Source organism: Manis javanica, chromosome 7 (genome assembly GCF_040802235.1).
Source record: "Manis javanica isolate MJ-LG chromosome 7, MJ_LKY, whole genome shotgun sequence".
Classification (NCBI taxonomy): domain Eukaryota; kingdom Metazoa; phylum Chordata; class Mammalia; order Pholidota; family Manidae; genus Manis; species Manis javanica.
This window is the reverse complement of record NC_133162.1, coordinates 107,250,048-107,263,363: the sequence shown is the minus strand read 5'-3', so window position 1 is coordinate 107,263,363 and position 13,316 is coordinate 107,250,048. Positions and strand designations below refer to the sequence as shown.

The 13,316-nt window shown below is 35.4% G+C and overlaps 1 protein-coding gene and 1 long non-coding RNA gene across 2 annotated transcripts in view; one reads left to right on the top strand and one right to left on the bottom strand.

The window, feature by feature from the left end:
- The window catches only part of THSD7B (thrombospondin type 1 domain containing 7B), a 905,223-nt gene that overhangs the window by 195,255 nt on the left and 696,652 nt on the right, over positions 1-13,316 (bottom strand). The window contains exon 15 of the mRNA XM_037020802.2: positions 2,068-2,246. Within this exon, the coding sequence (XP_036876697.2) occupies positions 2,068-2,246 (179 nt within the window). The remainder of the gene's footprint in view (positions 1-2,067; positions 2,247-13,316) is intronic.
- LOC140850608 (uncharacterized) lies at positions 9,073-12,357 on the top strand. The gene is made up of 3 exons (XR_012133550.1): positions 9,073-9,351; positions 11,353-11,394; positions 11,939-12,357. It is a non-coding gene; the product is annotated as an uncharacterized lncRNA (long non-coding RNA).

Sequence of the window (13,316 nt, the reverse complement as noted above, 5' to 3'; positions counted from 1 at the left end):
TAAGCATGTATTCAAGTTTAATTAAGCCACATACATGCTAGATATCTGAAACCTCTTTTTATCAGAATATATATCCTACTAAATATTTCATTTTGCCAATTAAGTCCCAGGATTCTTATCTGTGCATCACAACAAACAAATGTTTTTGGAATGCTACAGGTTCCTTCTTGGATTCAAAATTTGGAACTACCTCCCACAGATAGGCCTACCCTCAATTTTCACTTAAGAAATTGATCTCAATTATTCTTGAACTTGGGCTTAATTTTTAGCTTGTATTACTTCTTAAGGTTACAAGTTTTACAAGTCAATCAAGTGTTTAGAACAACTTTCCTGTAAGTCACCACAGGCTTACAAGTAACGTTATCTTTGTCATATTCTCAAATTTGAAAGACAAGTTTCTACAATTTGCCTTTACACACTAAGAATATATGATGGTTTTGAGGAAGATACAAGAATTATCATACAATATTTATAACTATAAACACGTAGTAGTTGTTTTCATTTTAAATGTCTGCAAAGTTCCTTAGGGAAGGTGAAATTGCTTTCATACAGAGTATTCACTTGAAAGTCTTCCTCTTGACTGTAAACTTGTATTACGCATTTCTTTGTAGTGAAGTCATATCTTCTCATACTATCTCTGTTCTGATTATTTTTCTCTTGTTTTCATTAATTATATCCTACTCTTTCCTGAACCAAAGTACTGTACTTGGAGTTTTTGCAATCTTTTTTATGATCCTCTGCCTTGTTTTCCCCAACAGATCTGCATCTTCTTTGAGGGAATAAATTCATCATTATTTTACCATATAACCTTACAAAACAAGACTAGCATAATACTCTGCCTTGTCTTAGATCATAAGCATTTGTGCCATTGTAATTTTCCATTTTCACCTAGTTATGTGTCTTTTAGCCAAACCTAGTAAAAATAGCTAGAGATACTGGTCTTGCATTGACAAATAATATCTAAATACAAGTGGAATTTGACATGCTATTCAAATTAACTAAGAATTGATGCATGTATTTCCCTCCCATTAAACAACCTGTATACAAAATGTAATCAAATTGGGGTTAAGAGAGCAGAAATTAACATAATGGAAATAGTAATAGAAGCCTGTGGAGCCATTCTGTTCAAAGAGTTGCAGAGTCACAAAGGTATAATCTACATACCATTTAAGACACATTTCACCTCTTTACGAATAAAGATCTTTTGGCTATCATCGTCTTGTGCTCTGCCTATACAACTGATTAAAAAATACATACCAGTCCTAATCTAATAATCAGTATGCAATTATGGGAGAAATTTGAGTTCTTGATTATAATTCTCAACTAAATCTTGGGTTTTGTTATATGGGTAAAACCAACTGAAATACTCTAATCAACTTTGATTGCTTAGGATGGCAATTTTATCAGACATCCAAATGGATGGGTATCCTTCAAAGTTCCATTTATGAAAACAGCTCTGATGGCTGGGGCAACAGAGAAATAGCTCAGTAGAGACATGAACAAACTGGTGAGACTAGGAATGGAGAAAATTAGGGTGAAGAGTCACCTAAGTGAAATATAGACAGAATACCATTTGGAGAATACCATATGGATAAGACCACTAATTATATCCATTGTCATCAAGTAACTAACATTTTCCCAGTATTATTACTTAAGTGTGTGTGTGTGTGTGTGTGCAACATATATATACATATATACATATATAATATACATTACTTTTATACATATATACATACAAATACACATTACTTTTATGAGTAACCAAATTACACTTCAAGTTTACTTAAAAATCAATTGGATTTAAGTTTTGCAAACATTACATATTATTGCTAACAATACCACGTTGGTGTTGGCATTACCTAGGAGTAAGGGTTTATTACTAATTCTATTTCATTTATTTATTTATTACTAATTCTATTATATTAATTTCTGCCCTCTTAAGCCCTCTTGGAAACTTCTGATAACTTTTTATGAGTTATATGTAACAAGATAATGAGTTCAATTTCAACAGGAAATAATAAAGGGGATAATCATTTAGCTCTGCATCCATGGCTTCATGCACTTTACCTGATTCTTGAGATCCAGTTTGGGACATGGGCGGCCCCCACCGTAAGGTTTTTCTTTTAGCCACTTGGATCGAATTCTCACTCCAATCCCACAAGATGAACTGCAAGATCCCCAACTAGACCAGTCACTTAACTTGCAATCAAATGGGCAGGGGATAACACATTCTTCTTGAATATAACCTGAAAGAAAAAGTTTCAAGTGAAGGGAGGAAAGTCTGGTTAAAATGCACTGATCAAATTTACTTTCTGTTTCCATGATTACAGCTCAGATTGCTCAACAATATTGCTGCAGTGGCTTCAAGTCATTTTCTACTCAAATAAACAGCGACATGTTTTAAGAGACAGGCAACTGTGATTACATCCAGGTTCCAAATTTGTGCCAGCTGTTTACTTTCTGGACGGTTCTGGGATGGAAGGAACAGCAGAGAGTACACAAGTGAAGAACTGCAGTTCAGGGTTAATGAGGGTGCCATTTCCTCTCATAGGCCTTGTGCCCTACAATTCCTACAATTTACTATCTGGGAAAAAGGAGCATAATAGAGTGGCACTTTCTTCATGTCTGTGGTCTGCAAGATTTTCCCACTTTCAGGGAGTGTGGCCTGCAGGTGGGAGGACAGAGAGTGGACCACAATTAGGAAAAGCAGGGTATTAATGAAAGAAGCAGAGGATGCTGAAAGGTTGTATGAGATCAGACTGGAATCAAAAGAGGGGCTGGAAAACAGACGCAGAAGTTCTAGCATTACTTGGTGTGGCTCGTGTTCTCAGCTCATTTCCTGCTACAGTCTTTCTCTGATCTCATTATTTAACTCTCACCTCTATTGCTCATTACCAAATATGTACTTCCAATTCCTTTTCTAAACTACCTACTGATCCACTTTAATTGGATGCCCAATCAGCCACAGAGTCAACCTATCTAAATCCAAGGCCAATTTCCTCCTAAAACATTCTACTTCTCTTGTATTTCTCATCTTAATTAACTGTAACATATGTGATTCCTGGTAGACACGCCTATATAATCTATTCCCCTTGAGTTTGGTCAGACCTGTGAATATGGCAGGATGTTACTTGCATGATTAGGTTATGATGTGTGGCAAAGGGAAGGCAACTCACAGATATAATTCAAATGCCAAATCAGTTGATTTTGAGGTCATCAAAGGGGAGAGTACCCTGAGTGGGCCTGACTTAATCAGGGGAAAACATGTAAAAGAATAACTGGGCCCTTTTTGTGGAGAAGGAAATTCTCCTGCTGGCCGTGAAGAGGCAAACAGGCACGTCATGAAATGGCTGTGGAGTAGCCACATAGCAGGGGATTGAAAGCAGTCTGAGGGCAATCTGCGGCTCTCAGCCAGCCAGAAGACAGGGACCTCAGACCTACAGCTGTATGGGGATGATTTCTGCCAACAATTCCAAAGGAGATCAGGTGAGTTTACCCCAAATGTGCCTCAGCTGAAACCTTAGCTTTGGCCCACACCTTGACTGTAGCCTGGTGAGACTCTCAAGCAAAAAACCTAGAAACTCCATGCCTGCACTCCTGACCCATGGAAACTGAGATAATCAACATTTATGAGCTGTTAACTTTGTAGTAACTTAATATGCAGCACATGAAAACTAATAGATTATCCAAAATAACAATTTCAAAGTTATCTTAGACTTTCTGCCATCATTATTTTTAATTGAAGTATCATTGACACACAGTCTTACATTGTTTTCAAATTTACAACACCGTGATTCAACAGTGACCCGTTATTATTAAGTCCTCACCCTCACTAGTGCAGTTACTATCCATCAACATAGAAAGATGTTACAGAATCATTGGCTGTTCTTCTCCACCATTTTATGCATATGTTAAAGCTGTAATAAGTTCTTAGGTTGAAACATTCAGCCATAAAAAAAGAAATCCTGCCAATTGTGACAACATGGATGGACCTAAAGGGTATTATGCTAAGTGAAATAAGCCAGGTGGAGAAAGACAAATACCATATGATTCCACTTATTTGTGGAATAGAAAAAGAAAACAGAACAAAATTAACAAAATAGCAGTAGACTCATAGACACTGAGAATGACTGGTGGTTACCATGGGGGAGAAGCTGGGGGTGGTGAGGGAAGGGAGGGGTATAAAGGGGCATAAAAATCTCAATCATAATATAAGTTGGTCACAGAGATGATAGTACAACATGGAGAATATAGACAATGGTTCTGTAACATCTTTCTATGTTGATAGATAGTAACTGCACTAGTGGGAGTGAGGATTTAATAGTATGGGTAACTGTTGAACTGCTGTGTTGTATGCTTGAAACCAATATAAAATTGTATATCAATGATGTTTCAATAAAAATAAATAAATAAATATGGGGTTCATAGAAGCCATAGGCATTACATAATTTTACAGAGAAACTGAGTCACAAATTATTCCAATTGCCACTGAATGAAAAGAGCAGGACTAGTAATTAAGTAAAATTAACTCATGGTATACATGCTTCAAATATGAAATATAGGAGATGCGATATAAATAACTTTTAAACATTTGAATGCCTATATAGTTCCTATATCAAAGCAGATTTTGAATTAGATCCCCTCTTAATTAAATGAGATTATAAATCACTTTTATCTATACTTGCATATTGAAGGATTTTAACTAGAGAGCCTCCAGTAAAACTGTTATTTTTTTCTTTATTCTTTCCCATGATAAGATGTAAACCCAGAGGATCTCTATGAAAGTCAAGGTCATAAATTTAATGAGTATAAAATAATTTTGAAATTCAACAGGACTAAGCAAGAGTGACATTTATTCTTCAGGAAAGTTATTTTCATGCTAGAATATACCCCCAAGGAAAGCTCATGCTGAGCATCATTAAGAACTGCAGATTCTCATACTATCTTCTTATTCAAAAAATTAGCTTTACCCACATAGTTAATACTTATAATTTTTGCCAACAGAATATGATCCAATGTGACCACCTACAAGGTTAACCTGGCATATGAGAATGCCAATTCCTGACTATGGAAACTTCACTAATGGTATAATAACTCATTTACATAAAATATACCACAGAATAGCTTCTCTGGCAACAGTCATAGATCAATTGCTATGAAAGAAGCAATTTTTTCTGCCAAAAACATTTTACACTACAATGTATATGAAGAATACAATGCTTGGACTACCAAGTTACTCGGCCTGGGGATGTGTTCATGTACTATTTTGGTTGTCTGTATGTATATGAAGTTAGGTCTGAAGTAATCATTACAGAATTATCAGCAGAGCATACATCTGACATTGTGATTTTATAAACTATATTCATTACATATAGTAGGTGCTTAAATAGTATCAGTTGATATTATAGACAAAAATGAAACTGCACAGGGTCCATTAATAGTATCTCTGTGTTATAACTGGAGGAATTTATTTAATGACCTATGCCCATTAGGGCTGAAGCCCAACAACCTGGAATGACTTTTCAGTTTATATTGCTAACCCCCAAATATTGTTCATTAGATAAGCATAATGGATGAAGGTGAAAACACAGCTCTTTGAATAAGGTGGTCTTATTGATAAAAGTTCCTGAATATTATCTGCTGTATATATGTTTCCTTCCATCATTCAAGCAATATAGCACATTTTTTCTCCCTATAAGATCTTATTTTGGAGAATAAGGAAACATAAAATATCAAGTGATATTAAGACTGAGGAAAAATAATCTACATAAGTTTTCTTGTACTTTCCTACTGTGTAAAGTAATGGCAAACATCCTATTAGACTGTACATGCTCTATTTACTGAACTTTGCTAATGTAATGAAAACACAGTATTCAAAAGTAAGGCAGGGAAATGGTAAGAAAATGCTGATCATCTCTTACTCACTTCAGAGTGAAGATCTGGGAGAAACTTGTGAGTTAAAATAGCATGTCTTCATTTATCAATATTTAAAGATTTACTGTTTAAATTTATACATATTAGTACTACTAGGTATCTAGTAATATGCCATACTAAAAAGTATTCCATGACTTCAGTCAGAGTTGTTTAAAGTAGTTATTTGTTTGGGAGAGGTGGGGAAAATTGGGGCAGTGTTTTGACACTGTTGCAAGAAAGACAATTTGAGAATTAGACCAATATTTTGCCATTGCTTTTGAGGAAAAAACTGACAGTATTAAACACTTATTTAAATTCTCAATCCATTAGTGTGTGGAAATGTATATTAAACTCAGGCTGTCAGTTTGTTTTTGTGAATTTGTATTTTGCTCTGGGCTCATGAATATGATGCTCATGAATTGCAATTAGTTGTTTCCAAGATGATTCTAACCTTGTTTGGAACAGGGGCCTGAAAAGGAGAGTTGGGAAACTCCTAAATTATCATTTGTTCTTTTTCAAATTTTGAGTTATTAAAAAATGTCTTTGAAAATTATCTTTACTATTAGAAAAGTATCACTACTGCATACGTAAAAAGCCCATCAGCATAGATTCTCTAGTGTTAAACATAAAGTGGTGGTACAGCATTGAGTATAAGTGTTATCTTATTTGAATTCAGACCTAATCAGATATCTACTGTTAAAAGAACATACGGGATGTGAACAGTTCCCAGAAATGTGTTGTTTTAATATGTCTGATTTTTCTCAAACTATTCAAATTCAGTTAGACAATATCCATCATATCATTGATAAGTTTTCACAAATGCCTAGGGTGCCTAACTGGTTTTCTTGGTTTCACTGGATATGGCTGGTAATTGTAGGTCTGCTTTGGGTATGTAGCTGTATTCCTATTATGTTAATGTGTGCATGCAATTTAATTAGTAGTTTAAAACCTACACATGCTTATGTTACTCTACAAGAAGTTATGTCAAAGAAACAATCAATCTTCCCATGTTTTCTTCCGTCTGCTACTTCTATAGCTTTTCTTCTTCCTTCCTAATTACAACCCTTAAGTAGAATTCGTGCCTCATATCGAAATTACCGAGTATCATAATTCTCCCAAGTGGTAAAGATACCTCAAGACAAATGCTGGGCATAGAAACCACAGGGCATAAATCTGCAAAGAAGTAAAAAGCTAGCCTTTTCAAACAATATTGCTTCTCTCTCACTTACCAACTTTACATTTCCCTGTATGGCCCTAGAAGATGACTGGTTAGCCAGAGACAGGTAAGATTCCTCAAGGGAGGAACAACCTAAGACAGGCACAGTTGCAGGGGGGCCATCAGGTGAGAAATTGGGGATCAACAGAGGTGAGGCTTAGAACCTCACCCCCCCTGTTTTGAGAGAAATCTTCTGCATCTGTGGAGGTTTTGTTGCCCTTGTCTAGCTTGGATTAATACTTAGTCTACAGGCACACACCTGATCATCTACATTAGCCCTCTTAACAGCACTAAACTATGTTTTCTACCTTTATTTTGCATCTACCTACCACTTCAGCATTTTATTAAAAATAATAATAAGGGAGAAACGTGGGATTCACATATAAATCAAGTATAAAAATCAAACGAATAATCATATTTGACCTGATTGTTTATAGTTCAAGATGCGTGATCAAAACCGAAAGTTTCTGTGATATGACTGCCCTTGCACTGCTCACCATACTTATTCACTATGTAAGAACTTGTTCGTTATGCTTCAGAAGATTGGAGACTGTTGAGAATTAGGCTTGGGGTTGATTAATGATTGTGCATTGAGTCCCCTATACAGAATTTTATTGTTGTTAACAACCATATGATCAATAAATATGAGAGACACCCTCTCAAAAAAAAACTAATCAGATTTCTAAAATACAGCTGATTTAGAGGTTACACAAAGTTGAAATAATCACATTGACAAAGTTTTCCTCGATTCCTTAAAACTCAGGTATTTCGTAGCAGAATTATTAAATTGTATATATCTGCCAGAAAAAAAAACTAAGTGTCAATCCATTTCCTTTTGTAAAATTAGAATTTGCTGGTGTGCTTTATTTTAGATGTAGATGAGTTATTCAAGGTCATGTAGGTCAAAAGCTTCATTTTGCAATCTGGTCAGAAATAGAAAAGGAACTTGAACCTGGACTTGATTGAGATACTCAGTTCACTATCAGGCAGAAAAAAAAATCATTATTATGGGCCTAGAAAGTTCTCTGTATTATGGAGGCCATAAAGTAGAAAACCAACCCTGCCCTTAAATAAATCCACATTTTAGAAGAGATCTTACAAATGAGAAAAAAATGATGGTACATGACTGACTATTTAAATCATATGAGACAAATAATATATACAAATTAGATGCCAATTTGAGGTAGAATAAATATATTTTGGCTTTAATTTTATAGGTAATTGATGTGAAAATATTTATTGGCATAATCTGCAGTAGACACAGGTTCTGACTAATTGCTCCACCTGGTTCACTTGCTATAACTGCATGTGTCATTGTCTATTTAATCAATCAACCAAATCATATAAAGAACTGATCTTTTAAATTGAATTGTCCAGGAAATTTAATCAAGATGGTATCTCCAGTTGTTCATATAGATAGTTTCATGATTAACAACCTTGTGCCAAGTTCCTCCAGGCAAACAAAAGAGATGTTTTTCACTTAAAAGGTATTTAGTATATTAGGGACAAATGGAACACCAGACACAGAACAGTCTGAACGGTTCAATTATAACTGTATGTACTAAAGCCATTTCTATCATTACTGCAAATAAGTATTGTTAAAATTAAAGTGACTGAATGCTTTAACCATTTGAAACACTACAAAAATACAGATTGTTGGAAAGCCAGTGTTACTGGGTTAGAACTGTGGCTGCAAAATCCTGTATCAAGTCCTCTCATTACATTCCTTGCCCTGAGGAAATCTTGACTTAAATTAAACCAAGCATTCTCTACTCTCTATTGCTTATAAAAGTTCTGAAAGCTGATCTCAGAGCATATCTTGTACTCATCAGTTCTACTTCACAAATATTTAAGGTTCTGCTCCTAGACACATAGTATAATTGCCCTTCCCTGTCCCTTGAAGTGAGTTGAGATCTTCTAATTTGCTTTAGCCAACAAGATGCGAGAAGGAGGTGCATCATGTCCAGATGGGACCTTCAAAAGTCCAAATGTCACTTGCCACACTCTTCCATGCCACAAGGATCAGAAATGTTCCAGATGGTGGCTGCTCCATCAGCAAGGGAGTGAAGCAGCCCCATTCCAACCCAAGATGAACAATACTAATGAGTGACTTTTGTGCTCTCAACCACTGAGCTTTTGAAGTTGTGCTCCATTTGTTAGTACACCGCACCTATCTCATCCTGATGTATCAACCTTGGCATGGCAAAGTAAATTTTCACAAGGTAAAATGAAAAGCCTCATGCAACAGATATATCTTAAATATATTTTCCATAAATAGCTTAAATATCATGAAATTTCTTATATTGATTAAAAATATTGATTCAATATCATCATTGATATATTGATTAAATATCATCATTCAACTTTAACAGATATTTAAAGTGAAAACCCTCATGAAACAGTATTTTAAGAATCTGTATATAATATTCTCAGAAAGTAAGATTAAGCTATATCAGCATTTAGCACAGTATGAATGGCAGCACCATCAAATGAAAATGTGACTTTGAAAAAGGTGAACCTGTGGATCTATATTTTAGGAAAATTTATAATTTATTATTATGAAAAGGTCTGGCGATATGGATTATAAATCAAGGTCTAACCTTACGTGATCTGGAATAAAATATTAAACCTCAATAGTTCAGTTCCCTCATGTGAAAATAAAAATGTAATAATATTTGTCCTTTTAACTCCCTTTAATACTATAAGGTCAAAAAATGTAAGTAGACGTTGGCAGAGAAATTAACATATAAATGACATACTAGTATTTTACCACTCCTAAATGCTATGTAACAAGGTAAAAATGTTTTTCCCTTATCCTGTTTCTGATGCTAGTGATTGCTACAGAATATAATTCTGTAAAGATGCTTTAACAGAAAAATTATAGGGTAATAATTTTCAAATTTGGGTGCCATTTCTTATTCCAGGTCATTTCCATGTAAATTAAAGGCTAGGACAATGTTGACAAAAAGGACAGATTCTGTATTAGGTCAGTAAATCAATTGTTGTTGAGTCTATCTCTATCTTTCCAAGTCTGCTGTTACCAGTCAAGGTCAGAGACTCATTATCTCTCACCTGGACTATTATAATGGTCCCTTAACTGGACTCCAGGGCTCTAATCTCTTCTAATCCATTCTGTGTCTGATCAACTGTCATATTAATGTTTCAAAAGTACAATCCTAAATATATCATGGCCAAATTTAACACAAATAATCTCTAAAGCATGGCAGAGTTTTTTTATACATATATTTTTATTAAGGTATGATTGATATGCACTTTTTTGAAGGTTTCACATGAAAAAACAATGTGGTTACATTTATCCATATTATCAAGTCCCCACCCACACCCCAAAGCAGTCACTGTCGATCAGTGCAGCAAGATGCCACAGATACACACTATGTGCCTTCTCTGTGCTACACTGTTCTCCCCGTGATCCCCCACACCGTGTGTACTAAACATAATACCCCTCAATCCAAGCCCCGCAGAGTTTTGATAAAAGGACAGACATGTAGAAGGCAATCTAGGCAGAAGAGGTATCACAAATTAAGGTGACAGGAATGAACTCAAAATGTTCATAAGTCAACAGAGAAATCTTCTGTACCATAATTTGAGTTTGGGGAGAAGTATAAAATTGCCTAGGTGAGGCCACACTGCAAAGTCAGGCTGGAGGGCTGAGAAAGTTCATTAAGAATCTGACATTAATTGAAGCATGCTATTGGATTGAAGAAAAGACAGCATGAGAATATGGCACTTCCCTAGGTGACGACTGGAAAATTCAGAAGTTAAGTGACAAATGGCTAGGCCTTAGGCAAAAGACTAAGTGTGTTATATATATATGCATATGTATAATTACAAATTATATATTTATATATGAATTACATAGCGTATGTTAAAGATCCATTGAATTTATATATATATGTTGTGAGAGAATATAATAAAATATGATCAAATATTTCTTGTAATTAACTAGCTGACATGTGTACATGGCTAATATGCTGTCTAAATGGAAATGACTACCTTCAAAATGATCAGTGAATCAGTTCTTTAAATAGCAACTTCATTTCCCAACCCTTAAGACAGGTTTAATATAACTAATTCTAACAATCAGCAATGGCCAATTTTTGAGCAGATGGAGGGTTCTAAGTATCCCAGGAATTCAAAAATCCATGTATAGAAATATATGCTTAGAAAAGAAATATTTCTATCTTTTTTGCTTTATCTTGCAGATCCCAAAGGAAGCTCTGGCCTGAATGCAGACATTATATTGTGTCAGTATATTGTATTTTATCACCCACCTGTTTATTTTCTTGCTTATTTATGTATTTATTTTGAGTCCAAGTGTTTAATCCTGGGGGTTTCACATGAAAATAAAGATTTCTGGCTTCTCTTGGAAATGTGGAGGGCCTGGGGACCCCTGGATCCTCACACCAGCAGGGTCTCTTCAGACAAAATATGTCCATTAGCAGTCCTCCGTGGTCTGTGAGAGGGACAGTCTAAATTTTTAAGCAAAAGATTTCTCCCTCAACTAAAGCAAAGCAAAAACTTAATTCAGAATTTTAATATAAAGACAGATGTGGGGGAGGGCTGCATGTATTATAGGGAAAGGTAGAAGATACGGAGGTACACCAGTTAGGGCTCACCCTACTTATCACATGATGGACCTATGAGGAGTCTAACTAGAAATATCCACCTTGTAAGAGGCCACTGCAAGCAAGAGCTCCTAAAGCTTAAGCTTCATTAGGTAGATTGAGTTCTACTGCCTGTAGTACCCCACCTATTACTAACACCAACATTCAAACATTTTTCCTAAAGGTGGCCACAAGAGATACCAGAAACACAGCATGAATACCTAGAACAAGGTGGATGAAGGTGTCCATTCAGAACCAACCTCCTCCAAACATGTAACACCCAACAAAGCTCATAAAATGGTAAGATGTGGATGGAACAAACTTCAGAAATGAAACTCCACTTTTTATTTGCTGGAATGTTGGGTCATCCAGACAATGATTACTATTCATGAACAATGAAACAAGTTCTTATAAACTGTAAATAATGGATTGCATGACAAAGAAAATTTACCATCAAAAGTTTGCTTTTGCCAAAGAACTACTCCTTTCACTGAGCTTAATGCACAAATCAATGTACTGGAATGAATTCACAGTACATTAACTTCTTGCAAGTTACTGTAAAAACCTTTGAAATATCACCAAGATGTAAAACTAAATATGATTCCCAGTCTTGATTTATACTGTATGCTGGTAATGGTGAATTTGTTTCACTTACCAATAAATTTGTTCCCTAATGGACTGTGTATCAGCTAATTCAAAGATTTACATTTAGGCTTCTCTTGTCCTCTCTAGGTAAACAGGTATCTAGATTTTTTAATGATATTTAATGATATACTTACTAAAGGAAAAAATAAGTTGTGGGGGAGGGTGAGATATTTAATTTTATTTCCTCTAAGAAAATTGAAATAGCAATCTTTTAGTTATACTAATAGTATTAAGGATCTGTAGATGATTTCAATTCAGAAAGACAAAGGAATTTTTAGACTAGGAAATAATCTCAAGAGTCATCCAAGATACACCTTAGAAGAGAAAACAAAAAACAGAAAAAGAAAGTTTGTTGTTTTCTGAGTGCTGTCATAACAAATTTCCACAAGCTTGGTGGCCTAAAACAGTGGAAATTTATTCTCACCTAGTTCTGGAGGCCCTAAATCTGAAATTATGGTGTTGGTAGGGCTGTGCACCCTCTGAGGTCTACAGGAGGAGTTCCTGCCTTGCCATTCCAGCTCCTAGCAGCTCCTGGCATTCCTTGGCTTGTGGCAGCATACCTTCCATTTCTGCCTTCTTTTCACATGCTCGTCTTCCCTGTGTGCGTCTGTGTCTCCCTTCTAAGGACACCAGTCTTTGGATTTAGATAGAGCCTTCCCTAAATCCAGGAAGATCTCATCTCAAATTCCTTAATTATATCTGAAGAAAAAAACCTACATGCAAGTCAAGTCACATTCATAGGTACTGGGGCTCAGGACTGAAAGATATCCTTGTGGGGGTTGGGTGCATAACTCAACCTACTAGAAAGAAAAAGGAAGACTATGATGAGAAAGATAATTTAATACCTGGAACACAACTTGGCCTTTAATATGAAGCTGAGTTAGGTCCATATCCCACTTCAACATGAGCTGCCCAAG